General features: G+C 60.4%; 1 protein-coding gene across 8 annotated transcripts; it reads right to left on the bottom strand.

Moving 5' to 3' along the window:
- Positions 1 to 1,843: 1,843 nt before the first annotated feature.
- On the bottom strand, positions 1,844 to 12,877 carry JRK (Jrk helix-turn-helix protein). Of its 8 annotated transcripts, none has more exons than XR_009689499.1 (3): positions 11,540 to 12,819; positions 2,387 to 10,691; positions 1,844 to 2,048 (listed from the first exon to the last, which is right to left on the bottom strand). XR_009689499.1 is itself a non-coding variant. In XM_061123070.1 (3 exons), exon 3 carries the CDS (start codon positions 10,328 to 10,330, stop codon positions 8,744 to 8,746), a length of 1,587 nt encoding a protein of 528 aa, XP_060979053.1. In that variant the 5' UTR covers positions 10,331 to 10,691; positions 11,540 to 11,838; positions 12,826 to 12,874; the 3' UTR covers positions 1,844 to 8,743. The 8 variants fall into 8 exon arrangements, 5 of the variants coding, with proteins under 5 accessions (XP_060979053.1, XP_060979056.1, XP_060979057.1 ...); XR_009689498.1 differs by having other exon boundaries at positions 1,844 to 2,518; positions 2,736 to 10,691; XR_009689500.1 differs by having other exon boundaries at positions 2,736 to 10,691.
- Positions 12,878 to 15,525: the final 2,648 nt, after the last annotated feature.

Raw genomic sequence — 15,525 nt, 5'->3', positions numbered from 1 at the left:
CTGGGAGCAAGCCTGTTCCCACCCACCCGCGTGCTGGCCCCCGGCCAACGACCGCCCTGTGGATGGGGTGCTCCCTGCGGGGGGGAGCCCTGGGGCCCCTCAGGTCTTGGGGGGTGGAGGCTCTCCCTGCCCCGCCAGGGCCACCAGCACCTCCCACCACCCCCACCTCTGTGCGGCGCCCACTGGCCCAGCCACTCAGGCCTCCTGCAGACAGTGGTCATTGTTGGCGCGTTCTCGTCCACCTCGAAGGAGGCCAGCCCTCCTGGGGGCGCCTGGGCTGGGGCTGGGGATGAACCCTGGGGGGACTGGAGAGGAGGGGAGCAGGAGGGCCCAGGTATAGCCTCTGGGGGCAGTGGTCCATCCCCCAACCCAAGGTTAGGATAGGGTCCAGGGCCCTGAGGTTGCCCCCACCCTCTCCAGCCTCAATGCCCCATGTCCACAGACATAGCCCGTCTGAGCTGAGAGACAGGGGCTTTTCCACAGATCCCTGGCCCCCGCAGCAGGCCCAAGGGCCACTCCTCTAAGGGCCCTGAACAGACCACCTCCTGGCGGGGGTCTGCACCAGCCCCCTGCCCTTGGCCCCGACAGCACCACCCACCCCAGAACCAGGCTGTCCTGGGGCCCCGTGTGCCCCCACGGGGGTGTCTCAGGGGCTTGACTCCCTCAGGGTTGGGGCAGAGACTGGGGACCTGGGGAGCCAGATGGCAGCCCCACCCCTGCAGGGTCAGGACCCCCAAGTGCAGCCCTCCCTCCCAGGCCCTGCTCCCCACCCAGCTCAGCCTGGGACCCATCCGAGCCAGCCCATCACCAGAGCGTACTCATCTGCCCGGCAACTTACTGCCCACCGCCCGTGTCCACGGGCAAGAGCAGTGTGGGGAGCCGTCCATCTCCCACCGCCCCAGCCCCTGCCCAGGGGAGCTGGGAGGAAGCAGGCCCTCCATCTACCATCTAAGCACCGCCCGAGGAGCTGTGCTCCCTGAACTGGGCAGGCACACTTTCCTAGATGAACATAAAACGCCATGTCAGGAGCCCACAGGATCTCAGTGTCTCCCCTGGCAATATGAGAGGGAGCCTGGGGAGGCAGGAGGTAGCTTCCTGGAGAGCCAACCCAGACAGGCCTGCAGGCTTACCCACCACATGTGGTCCCTGGTGCCACCCTCAGCAGGAGGCACTCATTTAAGATCCACGGCCCACAGTCCAAGCTCTGAATTCTAAGTGTCCCACTTATAAGCTGTGTGACCATTGTCACACCACTTCCTCTATGGCCAGCACCACCACCAGCACCACCATCACTGTCATTACCAATCCCATCATCACCATCTCTACTACCACCACCATCACCACCATCACCAATCCCATCATAACCATCATCATCACCATCACAACCATCACCACCACTACCATCACCATCAACACCATCATCACCAATCCCATCATCACCATCTCTACCACCACCACCATCATCATCACCAATCCCATCATCACCATCTCGACCACCACCACCATCACCACCATCATCATCACCAATCCCATCATCACCATCTCTACCACAACCACCATCACCACCATCATCACCAATCCCATCATCACCATCTCTACCACAACCACCATCACCATCACCACCATCACCAATCCCATCATCACCATCTCTACCACCACCATCACCATCACCACCACCATCAGCACTCATCATCACCACCATCATCACCATCTCTGCCACCACTGTCATCACCGTCATCACCACCATCATCACCACCACCTTCATCATCACCACCACCACCCTCACCATTCCCAGTGTCAGTCAGTTCAGGCCCCTGTAACAGAACACCACTGACTGGGCAACTGAAACAACAGACATTTATTTCTTTCTCACAATTCTGGAGGTTGGCAAGTCCAAGATCAGGGTGTCAGTCGATCAGGTTTCTAGTGAGAGTTCTCTTGGCTGGTAGACGGCTATCTTCTTGAAGTGTTCTCACAAGGCCTTTTCTTGGTTTGTGAGAAAGAGGGGAATTGAAAGCCATCATCCTCTTCTGGTATAGGCATTAGTCCTATTGGAAAAGGGCCCCACTCTTATGACCTCATCTAACTTCAATTACCTCCTGAAAGCCCTACCTCCAAACACTGTCATGCTGGGGGCTTCATCATATGAATGGGGGAGGGACACAGATCAGTTCACATCACCCGCCATCCTCAACATTGCCACCACCATGAAAACCACCACCTCGCCAACCACCACACCACTGACGCCGTGTGTTCCTCACTGCCCCGTGCACCACCACCAGTGCCTTTGCCTCCATGCTACTTCATCCCTGCCTTCTTCCATCCGGGGTGCTCTAACTATACCACAGACAGGGTGGCTCGCAAGCTGCAGAAATGTATTCCTCACCATTGCGGAGGCTGGAAATCCCAGGTCAGGGTGCCGGAGTGGCTGGGTTCTGGTGAAAGCCCTCCTGGCTGTGGACGGCAGACCTTGCTGCGTCCTCATATGATGCAAGAGGCGTGGGGCCTTCTGGGGTCTCTGTTATGGGTGTTAATCCAGTTCAAGGCTCCACCTGACCACCTCTCAAAGCCCCCGCCTCCCAACACTGTCAGCTTGGGGCTTAGGATTTCAACAGTTAAATCTGGAGGAGTATACAAACATCCAGACCACAGCAACCCCATCACCAGCGTCTTCATCCAGCACCACAACTGGTCATCTCTGCCACAACCACCCCCATAACCTCCATCATCCTCACCAGCATCACCATCTCCGGAGCCTCACTGCCAAGGGGCACCACACCTCCTGGCCGGACCCCCTTACGGGATGGTGGGGCAGATCAGACACCTGAGGCCAGCAGACGGCAGCCACTCAAGGCCTGATGCCATCCACTACAGAGCCTCCCAAGGACAGCTGGACTCCGTTTCCTAATTAGGAAGCGTCGGCTAGCGGTGCGGCAGGCTCGCTGAGCGCGCCAGTGACATCACTACTCTGCTTTATTAATAAATGGGGGACAGACGCCCACTCACTGGAGACTGCAGCTGAGCCTCCTCTGAGGAGAACCCTCGGGCCCACGCTGCTTCCTGAGCTAACAGATGCCTCCTTAGACCCTCTGGCTGCCCCTGACCCTTTCGCTGCAGGAGGGGCCTCAGCTCTTGACAAGCTGCTGGCCCTGCTGCAGGCCCGCTGCTCAGGATGGGGGGAGGTGGAGAGTGAGCCTGGGACCCGGGGCCAGAACCTGCACCCAAACTACCTCACCTGTGCTCCAGGGATCCTGATCTGAAATGGGGAGCCAGGCCTCCTCCAAGGCTTACTGGGGAGCCACAGAGATATGGGCAAGTTGACACAGGCTTCCACCCTGCCAGGTCCAGACACAGAACACAGCGTCTCCAACACAGGGAGCCCCACCTGCCCTCGTGGTGGCCAGTGTCTCAGCACCTGGAGGCCTGAGCTCACGCTGCAGCCTTGGGGGACAAGGGCACAAAGCCTGCCCATCGCCTGCTCCCCAGTCCCTCGCTCCTCATGCCTCTCCCCTGGGCCCCACCCTCAAAGTCAGGGTACCAGAGCCTGCAGAGGGACCCCACAGGTGAGTCCCATCCTGCCCTGGGCACCATGGTCCCCCTCCTCCAGGACGCCAGCTTTTGCTCTCCAGGTCTCTTCTGTCCTCCCAGTGCCCCACTCTGGGGAGCTCCCCCAGGCCCTGGGCTCCAGGCTGTCTGTCTGGACAGGGCTAGCTGGCTGCAGGCCCCGGAGCGAGCACAGCGCCAGGCTGGACAGGGAAGTCTCCGGCCCTTGAAGGATGCCCCCAGCAGGTTCTCTGGGCTCCTCCCACCCCAGGACCTACAGCCTCCTGACTCCTGCAGCCAGAGACGACTGGCCTCAGCTGGACTGGGAAGAGCCCAGGACCCCGGCAAGGGGTGGGCAGAGGCAGGGCAGGCAGCTGCCGGGCCCCCAATCCCCATGGGCTCGGAGAATGGGGCTGGTCTGGAGGGGCCCTGGCGCTGGCTCGGGTGTGTGCCTGCCCACAGGTGACACAGGGGGGCCTGGCACAGCCCTGAGGCGCCCCCAGGAGCTGCCTGAATGCGCGGGGGTCTGCACTGGGGGAAGCCCAGCTCTGACATTCACACCTCTCCCACCTGCTGTGAGTCAGTCACACAGTCACTCTCCGCCCCCGGGACCACTGTCAGCAGGGCCTGGAGCCAGGGTAGAGGCGGTGGGGGGTGGGGGCGCGTGTGTGGTCACAGAGAGTGCCACGTCACACATGGGGGAGAAGGGGTGAGATCACAAAGGCTCTCGCCTTCCCCCAGGGTACAATTGAGTCCCACACGTGTTCCAGACTCCCTGGTCTTGCCCTCCTTGGGAGCTGAGAGCGCACACGGGCCAGAGTGGGGGCTCAGCCCGCGACCAGGGTCAGGACGCAGGAGTGGGTCCAAGGACTGGGGCTCAGTGAGGGACCAGCGTCAGGGTTCACCCAGGCCACGCACAGCAGACCCCTGGCTGCTCAGGAACCCTCCAGCTCCTTCAAGGTTCTAGCCTGGGGCCGCCTGCACTCTCTCAAGTCCCCCAGAAGGCACCGCACGGCCCCCAGAGACAGAACAAAGCCAGCCCCTTGTCTGAAAGGGTCTGTGGGTCTGTTGCAACTCCTGGCAGCTTCCACATCCACACACATTTTGTCCCCAGCCCAGGAAACCGTCTCTTGAGAGGATGTGGCAGAGGGGTGACCAACCTCACAGCTGGGCCTGTGGGAGGGCAGGGGCAGCCAGTGATGCCCAGACCCAACGGCCACCCAGGACCCCTGGCCTGCAGGCTAGTCCCAGACCTGGGCCCTCTTGCTGGGCTTGTGCGCCTGCTAACACTGCCAGAGTGATGCGGCCACCCTCCACCGAACCTGTTGTCTCCAGCCTTCCCTCCTGGCACTGCTCAAGGAGCCCCTCCTGCCCCAAGCCCACAGAGGTGGGCACACTGACTGGGAAGCCCATGGCCAGCAGTGGGCCTCAGGATACCTCCGTGAAATGGGGCCGTCGTGGGGACCGTCCTCCCACCTGGACTGGCCTTCTCCACCTTTGAGGGCCGTGCGCCCAGCAAGCCCGGGTGGGTGGGAGGTGGCAGACACTCCAGCCGAGATGGAGGCCCAGGCTGCTGCTCCGCCGGCCTCCTGTTCCGGGCGGTGGATGAGACCGTCCCACACCACTCTGAGACCACCCAGCGTCTTCCTTCTTTTCACCCTGTTCTTTGAACAGCATCATCTCTCAAGTGCTATCAAGATCACAAACTTTCTCCCACGAGTTCACATCTACTGCTGAGCCCTCCGGCAAATCCGTCATCTTACAGTACTTTTCAACTCCATTGTTTAATTTCCATGTTTTTAAAAACAGCTTTTTATTTATCATCTTTTTACTGATTTTCTCTACTTAATATCTTCCTTTCCCCCCTTAACTTCTTTAATCATGGTTTCCTCTAGTTCTCTGACTGTATCTGTAATGGTCAATTTGAAGTCTTTCCCTGTTAAATCCAACATCTCACTCCGTCACCTGTGTTTTAGGAACAATATGGTATGTGGTTGTATTTCTCTGTTTCTTTGTATGTTTGTAATTTCGGATTGAAAACTGGTCCTTTTAGGTCATGTATCATACCAGCTCTGGGTACTGGTCACCCCAGACTGGGACTTACCTTCTTCTCTGCTTCGTGTCTTACTGGCTGGGTCATCTTAGGGGCACCCCTCTGTCCCTGGCAGAGGCTCTGATGCTCCTTCCCAGGGGCACGGCCTCAGGAAGGCCCACGGTACCCCCACCCCGTGGCAGTGGTTTTGGCAAAGCTCTGACTGTGTGGTCCCTGCCCGCACCCAGCGGTTAAACTCCAACTCACAGCTGGCCGACTGCTGTTTTCAATAATGCCCTGGGCAGAAGCTGCTTCTCAGACCAATCCCATTACACCTGGTTCCTCTGAAGAAGATACTGAGGTCAGTGCTGGGGATTCCACTGACCACAGGGTGCCTGCAGTCCAGCCTGCGTCACCAGTGAACCCGGTCCCTGACCACAGGGAGACAGCGGTCCAGCCTGCATCAACCTCTCTCCACGACGTCCGTCTCTTGAGAGCACCCTGGGCTGGGCTCCGCCGCGTTCTGCAGGAAACATGGTCAGCTCCTTAGCAGCGGCACTAGGTGCGCTCCTGCAGGACTAGCCTGCTTCTCCCCTGGTGAAAACCTCTGAGCACTGCTTACTGCTGGCGGTGAGTGACAGGTGAGTGCTGGGAGGAGGGGGCAGCTGTCCAGGCCTCCGGGGCTGGACCCTCAGCGTGTAGCCGCCACACGGCTCACCCCGGGCACCTTGGCAGTCTGCCCGCGTCTTTGTGGAGACAGCGGTGGAGAATGTGACTCATGGACAGCGCAGCCCCCCAGAAGCCCTTCTTGGGAGACATGTGCTCCCTGGAAACAGGTCAGGGGCTGTCTGACCACCCTTGGGCCTCCAGATGAGCTCGATGCCCAGCACACAGCAGGTACTCAGGAATGCTACGCCCTGTGCTAGAAGCACATTTAAGGAAACCCACTGCAGCTGGTGTCTGTGCAGCTGCTGGGCAGGCCCTCGGGGGTGGGTCCTGCTTGCCCTGTGCCACGGCCTCCCAGGAACAGAAGCAGTGCGAGTCCCTGCCTCCAACCTCCATCCCTCCAGAAACATCTGGCTACTATGGCCCCGAGCTGCCTCCAAGGGGCTCTGGCTCCACCCCAGGGAAGCCTGGCTGATAGGTCCAGGCAGGAGCTACAACCGCCTGCCTTTCTGTCCTGCACCCACCCATCCATCAACACCCCTGCCCTCACCACCCCGGCCATCAGAGGTGTGAGTGCGCAGGGCAGGGCCTCCTGCTTCCCACCCCCAACAGGAAATGCAGGTGAGGTGGGCGGTTCACCTCGACCCTGCAGGCCTGATCGGCCTTCTCCAACTGCACAGCCTCCGGGGCCTCCCACACTGAGGGTCTAACCAGACCCCTGAGACCCAATGCAACAGGGGAAGCAGCAGTTCGAGAAGTGCCAAGGACAGGCTCCCTCCCAGCGGTGACGGCTGCTTACTGATCAGCCACGACACAGCGGGGAGGGGAGCAGGCTGTGTTGGCAGGACAAGAATCCAGCCTGGGGGCTATGTCTGCTAGGGACCGAGCACTCACAGGGGGCCTAGGAGGCCTGCCCACCCCCAGCACCGTCCTGCCGCTCCAGGCCGCTGGACTGGGGCTGGCCGTGGGGAGGGAGCGTCTCCATGTGTCCATCCACGTCCAGGCTGCCACCCCGACACCTGACCCTGCCACACGCCTGCAGCACAGGGGACACACGAGTCCAAAAGTGGTGAGAGAGGGCACGCTGCACAGCTGTCGCCCCCACACGTGAGGGAAGCCGACGTGACGGCTCAGCAGGAGGCAGTCTGGCCCAAAAAATCAGCAAGGACACTTTGAAAATGACCTGTGCTTGTTTCACAATCTTCACACACGTTTTCAGCAGGAAACACACGGCTCACAGAGCAGTGGCAGGCCAGCCGAGACTGTCACCTCAGTGTTTGGAAGGACGCAAAGATATACCAGAGAAACGACCACAAGCCGAACCCTCGCCTCCCCTTGGCTCTTGGGAACAGAGGGGTCTCAGTGCAATAAACACAGGAATGAAAACTGTGGGCTGATTCAGCTGCCCAAGAAGCGGTGGAACTGAAGGCAAATGGTGAAGAGCCCAGAAAAGGACGCCCATATCTGGTTCATTCAAAGAGGGCAACCAGGCCGCCCGGGGCACTCCGTCTGGTCGTAAGTGACCAGGGGCTCTCTGTCTGGTGACAAGGGACCAGGCTGGCCAGAGGCGCTCCATCTGGTGACGAGCGATGCAGAGCGGAGGCACCAGCAGCGACGCAGGGAGCACAAGTCTCCTGGTACGGGTCTTTACAAGAGCGGCCCACACAGTCAGCTTTCCCCACGTCAATCACTATGGGGCCAACAGCTCAAAATAAGAGTTCCAACGCTGCTAGGCATCTAAGTAGCTCCTTTTACTGTTTTTGTTACATCACCTCAGACTAACTTCCAAATTTCTGGTCCAGGTTTACTAATGCGGAGGCTGTAAATGCAAAGTTCTGGGGATTGAGGGACTGTGGACCACATACAGGACTTGGAGCCAAGATGCTCAAAACACTGGCAGCGACCTGGGGTCCCACACTGGGGCAATGGGCTCCCCAGTGGCCCGCTCCTGCTGGCTCTAAAAACAATGCTACCACGTCAAGTGGGCATGCAGCCCACTGCATCCTGGGGCCCAAGCCCGAGGGCAACATGAAGTGAGGCTCACTCTGCTAGGAGAGCTGACGACCGACGTGGGGACACAGGGCCTGCAAGGCCACAGGCAGGGGCCACGCAGACTCTCACTCACAATCGAGTCCCACCCTCAGTGACCTGCCTGATCCAGGGCCGGCCCCAGACCTGCAGACAGCCCCAGGGGGCGAGCGGGGGCCCTCGGCAAGTGTCAGCCCCATCAAGCAGCAGCGGGGACCACGGTCAGTCGGCTGAAGGTGGCTTGTCCCCGCCTGGACAGACAGACGTCCCTACCCTTGTACACAGCAAGGTTCAGGCAGCGAATACAAGCTGGGCGGCGGCCCCTGGAGGTTCTGGGACATTTCGGGTCTGGGTGGGCCCTTCAGGAAGACCTCCTTGTGCTCGGGTGGCAGGACAGACCACACGGCAAAACCTCAACGGGGCAGGCTGTCCTGACGAACATGACCCCGAGACCGCAGGTCAGACCTCACCGCCTCAGGCCTCGCCGGCCGTGGACGAGCTGGGCAGCGGGGAGCGAGGCTGGGTGCCGCAAGGCCCAGGCCGTTCCCAGGGTGCCTCAAGCTTGACCGCGGCTGCGGGGGCCCCACATCGCTGCGCCTGCCACCGCCTGCTGAACACAGAGCGCAGCGAGCGCAGCTGGCCCAGCTCCTGCGCCGAGAAGCAGGGCTGCGCCTCCGCGAAGCGCACCACGGCATCGAAGGACACCGCCGCCTGCTCCCAGGCCGCCCTGTCTGCCCCTCCAGCCTCCGCCAGCTCCGGGCTCCCTGAGGCCGCGCTCCCGAGGTGGGCCGGGGCACCTGCTGCGAGCCCGGGGGTGTGCGCAAAGGCCTGGTCGGGGGGCTTAGTCCTGAGCCGCTCCGGCTCCTCCTCGGAGGATGAGCCCTCCACGAGTGCAGCCTCAGGCCACAGCTTCCTCCAGGCCCGGCTGAGGACGGTGCCCGGCACCGCATCCCAGGCACAGGCCACATCAAGCACGGCATCGTGCACGCTGCAGCGGGGAGCCAAGGCCTGCAGCCTGCCGCGGGGCGTGACGAAGTTCCTCATGAAGTCCCTCCGAATGCCCTGGTCCATGGGCTGGAGCAGGGCAGTGACACTGGCAGGCAGGAAGATGGTGAAGACGTTCTCCGAGGCTAGCTCAGCCTCGTGCGGGTGCGCCCGGGAGCCATCCAGGAGGAGGATGGCCTTGCTGCCCTCTGGCAGGGCCACGGCTCGGAAGTGCTCCTTCACTGCGGGCACGAAGATGTGATGGAACCAGTCAGCAAAAATCTCCTTGTCCACCCAGGCGCTGCCTTGGGCCTTGTACGCGACAGGCAGGTGCTGGAGGCCCTGCACCGCCTTGGGGCCACCCCATTTCCCGACCACCAAGGGCTTGATCCTGTGGGAGCCTGTGGCGTTGGCGCACATGAGGACAGTCAGCCGGTCCTTGCTCTGCGTGGGGCCGGGCGCCGGCCCACCCTCAGGGTTAGGGCTGTGGGAGCAGCGCCAGAAGAGACCAGTCTCATCAGCGTTGTAGACCTGCTCGGGGGACAGGCCATGCTCCGCGGTTAAGCTCCGGAAGAACCCGCAGAACTGCTCGGCCGCCTGCTGGTCGGCCGCCTGCTTCTCGCTGGATGCATCCAGCTTCTTGATGCCATGTCTGGCCTTAAAGCGCCAGAGCCAGCCGCCAGAAAACACGCAGGGCTCAGTCAGCTGCATCTGCTCATAGAAGTCCTTGGCCTTTTCGATGAGCATGGGGCCGGAGACGGGCACGCCCTCGGACCGCTTCACCAGGAACCACTCGTAGAGCACGCGGTCCAGGTGCTCGAGCTTGGGCGTGTGCAGGGTGCGGCGCTGCGCCAGCGCCTTGTCCGAATCAGAGCTGGCAAAGAAGCGGAGCAGCTGGGCCTTGTGGGCCCTGATGTCGTACAGGGTGGACATGCCCACGTTGTACTCCTGCATCAGTGCCCGCCTGCTCTCGCCCTTCTCCAGGCGCCGGCAGATGTCCATCTTCTCCTTCAGGGTCAGCACCACCCTCTTGCGCTTCTCCCCAGGGCCCCGCCCGGCAACCGGCTTGGAGGCCATGAGGAGGGGCTCGTCCCAGCCGAGGGGGTCGCACCTGGGCAGGGGCTGGTGGCCTTCCCGCCTCTTCCTCCCCAACCCTCACCTGCCAGAGCTGACGCAGGGCCAGCACAAGCCAGGGCCCCTTCTCAGCTCCTCTCTCCAGCTCCAGCAGCTTCCCGACCCTCTCTGCAGGGGGACCAGCGTCAGCCACCCTGGGCGCCCCCACGGCTGGACCTCTGGCCTTCTCTGCAGGGACGGTGGCCGCGACTCCCCTCAAACACGGACCGGAGAGTAGAGGGGCCCTGGGAGGTGGTTTCCAGCTAATAGAGGTTTTACTGCCTGAGCCGTGGGGGCCTCTCTCGTGCACATGGTACTTTATCATCTGGAAAGCAAAAGGGGGAAGAAAGAGAAACATTAGGGCACGTGCCTCGGCCTCACAAGCACGTCCTCATCACTCTACCCACACTGAAGCAGCCACTGGCAGGGTCTGGGGGACAATGAACAGAGCTGCCAGCAGGTGACATAAGAGGCCGGCTTGGGGGCTACCGGGCTTACTGGCTCTTCTCAGCTTCCACAGGAACCTCGGAGTCACTCGCTACGGCTCCAAACTATAAGTGGCTATCGGGTGCAATCTGACCTCCCAGGAAAACATGAAGGGTGAGGCTACTGAATGAAGCTGGGATGTTGCCAAGCACTGGGACCCGAGGGCCACGTCCCACATCCAGACTCAACTTTCCCACCAAAACTGCTCACTGGGTCACCTGACATGAGAACCTTCATAAAACCCTCATTCCGTCGAGAGCGGCTGAGACAGGGGCAAAGGTGCTGCAGCGGGCAGGGATTCCTCTAGGATTCTGGGGCTGGGGGGCCTGCAAGCCTCTTCAGAAACAAGTCCCTCAAGCACTTTCTTCAAGAGCAGGCCCCACACTCCTTCTAGAAAGACAAGTTCGGCAGGCCTCAGGCTCCCCCCAGAGCCAGGAGGGGCGGCCAGTCTCTCGACTGCTGGGCCCACAGCCTCGGACACCTCTGGTCACAGTCACACATGAGCGTGCAAACAGCACTCACACCCACTCCGACCCGGGAGGGACAGCCAGCACGTCCCACCGCGGAGAGGCAGGCAGCGGTGGCAGCCGCTCTTCCAGGCGGGACCCCCACCTCACCTCCCTCCCAAACCCTCGCGTGTGGCCCCACCCAACTTCATGCTGTGGGTGAAGCCAGAGGACTACTCACATGTGGAATGTACAAAGGCAGCCCTTTGAGACCACAGCTCAACAGAAGTGAAGTGTTTTCAGATGTAGCAAGACTCCCAAAGACAAACCCTAGGCTTGTCAGCAGCCAGCCCCAGGTTCATCCTTTCAGCCCCCTGAGTCAGCCTCCCGGTCTGCAATGTGGGGGTGCTGGTCCTTCTGGGACCTGTTTTCATCCTAATGGCTGTGTGACAGCGTGACTGTGCACTGCCTGGCCCCATGCGGAGCAGAGGGGATGAAAGGCCATAATCCATCCTCAAGGAGACGTGTAGTGCACAACCACTGTAAAAACCAGGAGGAAAACAGGGGGCCCGGTCACTTCGGAGGGCCTGACTCTAAGCACAACAGGAAGGAGGAGGAAGGGCCAGAGAAGGGGACTCAGTGCCAGAAACTGCTCACTGTGTGCCTGACTCAAAGCGTGTGCAGCAGGAGCTGGAAACACACGGGTCCTGCTGACGAGGCAGAAACTTCCTTTAAAAGTGACATTCAGGTATCTTACTTCTGAAGCAACTTAAGCTAAAAGGTAACATAACACGGCAAGAACAATGAAGACCGTTTGCAGCCTTGCTGTGGACATCCTCCTGTGCCATAGGGGAGGGTAGGAGGGGGCAGGGGGCGGACCGTGGGCAAGACAGCGAGCAGCGGGGCACCACCTGCATGCGGCCCCTTCTTGCGAGCGGGGGTAGGCTCGTCCTCAGAGAAGGCCTGAGGAATTCAGGGGGAGCATGTGAGAAAGCCCCTTTCCTCGGGAGCAGCCAACAGCGTGAGGTCGGGGCGGGGGGAGGGGGGTTGACTATCGGGAGAAGTGCTCAAGACACAAGTTCTGGCCCGAGGAAGGGATGGATGGAGTCCTGAGAGGCAAGAGGGGCTGGGCAGGGGTCCGCGCTCAGGAGTGGACGTCGGCACACCCTGCGGGGAAGCGAGGCCGTCGTGGGCGCAGGTGCGGGGCCCAGGCCTGGGGCAGCCTAAGGCAGGGGGCCGGCTCGGCTAAGAGACAATGCCTGTTCTGAGAACGCTCCTAGTTCGGGGACCACGTCTGGGGCAGAAGGGCAAAAGCCAGACAGAGAAGAAAGAGGCCAGGGCTCAGGACGGCTCCTTCCGGGTGAAGGGAACTCGGGCGCCGGTCCTGCCTCGGGCCGGCGGGACCCGGCCCGAGGCTGTGGAGGGACCAGCTCGGTTCCGAGGGACCCAGGAGCGCTCCGCACCAGCAGCCAGGCCCCGAATCCCTGCGCCCGCCTCACCCGCCACATCGGCCCAGAGCTCGCTCACCTGCGGACGCCTGGCCGCCGCCGCCGGCCGGAAGCGCCCCGCCCGCGGCCCCCCGGCCACTTCCGGGGCGCTCTAGGCGTCTCGGAGGACTCGGCATCTCTGTGGTCTCGCGGGCGGCCGGAGCCTGCGGCTGGCTGCCCGGGCCGAGCGGTAACCGTAGCTGTGGGTTCGGTGGGGTGCATCGCTGGGCGAGGGTGGCAGGAGGCTGCGGGTGGGAGAAAGCAGTGCTTGAGTCCCTCCCTTTGCGAAGCCCAACGGCCAACGCTGTTTTTCTCCTCCCCAGCCTCCGCTAGAGCCTCCTGTGTGTTAGTCGCTCAGTTGTGTCCGACTCTTTGCGACCCCATGGACTGTAGCCCACCAGACTCCTCTGTCCGTGGGATTCTCCAGGCAAGAGTACTGGAGTGGGTTGCATGTCCTTCTCCAGGGGATCTTCCCGACCCAGGGATCAAACCCGTGTCTCCTAGCTACAGCCTCATCCTCCCCTAATTGAGATGATTTGGATGATAAGACTTGAAGCCTTGACACTGTAATGAGTTGAGATTTGGGGACCTTGGGATGGGGTGAATGTATTTGCATGAGGGGCAGAGGACGTCCAAGCCCGAATGCCCAGAGCCCTGTGTGACTGGGTCACCTCACTTGTTATCAGTGACTGTGTGGATGCTACTGAGTTACGATTCTTGAGGTGAGAGATTATTCCGGTTATCCCATGGGCCAGGTGTCATCCGTCACAGGCTCCTCATGAAGGGGAGGAAGGAAGCACAGGGCTGGAGAACCATGGGACCATGGGAGCAGAGCCAAAAAAGGAGATGTGAGGCCAGACACAGGAGGAAGTGTGCACCTGGAAGACGGAGGAAGGGGCCGCAAGCCGAGGAACGCAGATTCTAGGAGCCGGAAAATAAAAGGAGGCATTCTCACTGGAGCCTGCAGAAGAACCAGCTCTGTGGACACCTTGAGTTTAGCTCTAAGACTCATGTCAGACTTCTGACCTCCAGAACTGCAAGATGATAAATACGTGTTGTTTGAAGCCAAGTTTACAGCCACTTGTTGTAGCAGCAGGGAACTTAGACGGATTTTCATAGCTTCTTGCCTTGGCTCTCAGGATGTTCCCACCCCTGGTCCTCCTTCCTCACCCTCCCCTGCTAATTGCCAGCTGGCCACCTTCACCCCTGGCTCTCTCCTCTCTGTCCACGCCCGCTCCCGGGATCTCCTCCAGCCTCCCGCTATGCCTACCAGCAAAAGCAGGCAGCTGAAACCTAAGCCTCCTGCCAGGACCCCGCCCACAAGCTCTAGCCGCGTGTGCCCTACCCAGCGCCCAGCGTTCCCTCATAGCCTTCTAACGCACCTTGAACCAGCCATCTCTAAACCTGGGTGCACACCCCTCCCTCCCCGCGAGCTTCAGCTTCACACTCCCCACCGGAGTGAGTGGCAGCTCCACGTTTCCATCGCTCCGGCCAAAAACCCAGCCACCCCCGCCCTCTGTTTCTCACCCCCTTCCTCCAACACCCGCACTCTGGCCTCCACATCCAGGCCTCTGCCAGCCCCTGTCTCTGGTCCAGGCCACTCTGTCCCCGCGGGGCACTCTGCTGCCACCTGTGGGTACAGGATCACTTGTGCCTCCCAGAACCTGCGTGGAGCTCCAGTGGAAGCTCCCACCGGGCTCACTGAGACCTCAGACCTTGTCTCCAGGACTGAGTCCACTGTGGCAGAGAGCAAGGGGTCTGGAAGAGACAGGAGGAGGAAGACCATCCCCTGGTGCCACATGAAGCCTGGCGCGGAGGGCCCCCTCCCCTGAGTATCCCCCCAGTGCACAGGGTCTGGCCCCCAACCATGCCAGATGGTCCCCAGCCCAGAAGTCTTGGAAAGGATCTGGCTGAGTGGATGCCCCCGCATCCCGTGCACCCCAGAAAGGTCCTCCTGGGCCACCAGGCCTGGCTGGGTCCAGCTGTCACTGAGAGAGTCAGTTCCTAGGCAGTTTGATAAGTCCAGCGTCCCTGGGGAGGAGATAGGGGTCTGGGGTTCTCGAGGAGAAGGAAAGGACAAACTTTTTTTCTCTACATTCCTTAGCTTTAGTCGCATAAAACTTGTTTTGTTTTGTTTTGTTTTTCTTTAAGCCCGGAACTGATGATTACACAACAAACAACTCAGTTTAAACTATGTGCTAGGGATTATATATAGATGGGGAGACAGTGGAAACAGTGTCAGACTTCATTTTTGGGGGCTCCAAAATCACTGCAGATGGTGATTGCAGCCATGAAATTAAAAGACGCTTACTCCTTGAAAGGAAAGTTATGACCAACCTAGATAGCATATTAAAAAGCAGAGACATTACTTTGCCAACAAAGGTCTGTCTGGTCAAGGTTATGGTTTTCCCAGTGGTCATGTATGGATGTGAGAGTTGAACTGTGAGGAAAGCTGAGCGCTGAAAAATTGATGCTTTTGAACTGTGGTGTTGGAGAAGACTCTTGAGAGTCCCTTGGACTGCAAGGAGATCCAACCAGTCCATCCTGAAGGAGATCAGTCCTGGGTGTTCATTGGAAAGACTGATGCTGAAGCTGAAACTCCAATACTTTGCCCACCTCATGCGAAGAGTTGACTCATTGGAAAAGACCCTGATCCTGGGAGGGATTGGGGGCAGGAGGAGAAGGGGACGACAGAGGATGAGATGGTTGGATGGCATGACTGACTCGATGGACATGAGTT

This window comes from Dama dama, chromosome 21, assembly GCF_033118175.1.
Source record: "Dama dama isolate Ldn47 chromosome 21, ASM3311817v1, whole genome shotgun sequence".
Classification (NCBI taxonomy): domain Eukaryota; kingdom Metazoa; phylum Chordata; class Mammalia; order Artiodactyla; family Cervidae; genus Dama; species Dama dama.
The sequence above is the reverse complement of the archived record's forward strand: the minus strand, read 5'-3'. Positions and strand labels throughout refer to the sequence as shown.

Excerpts from the sequence above, each read along its gene's own strand:
- JRK (XM_061123072.1), bottom strand. The coding sequence starts at position 10,330 with ATGGCCTCCAAGCCGGTTGCCGGGCGGGGCCCTGGGGAGAAGCGCAAG.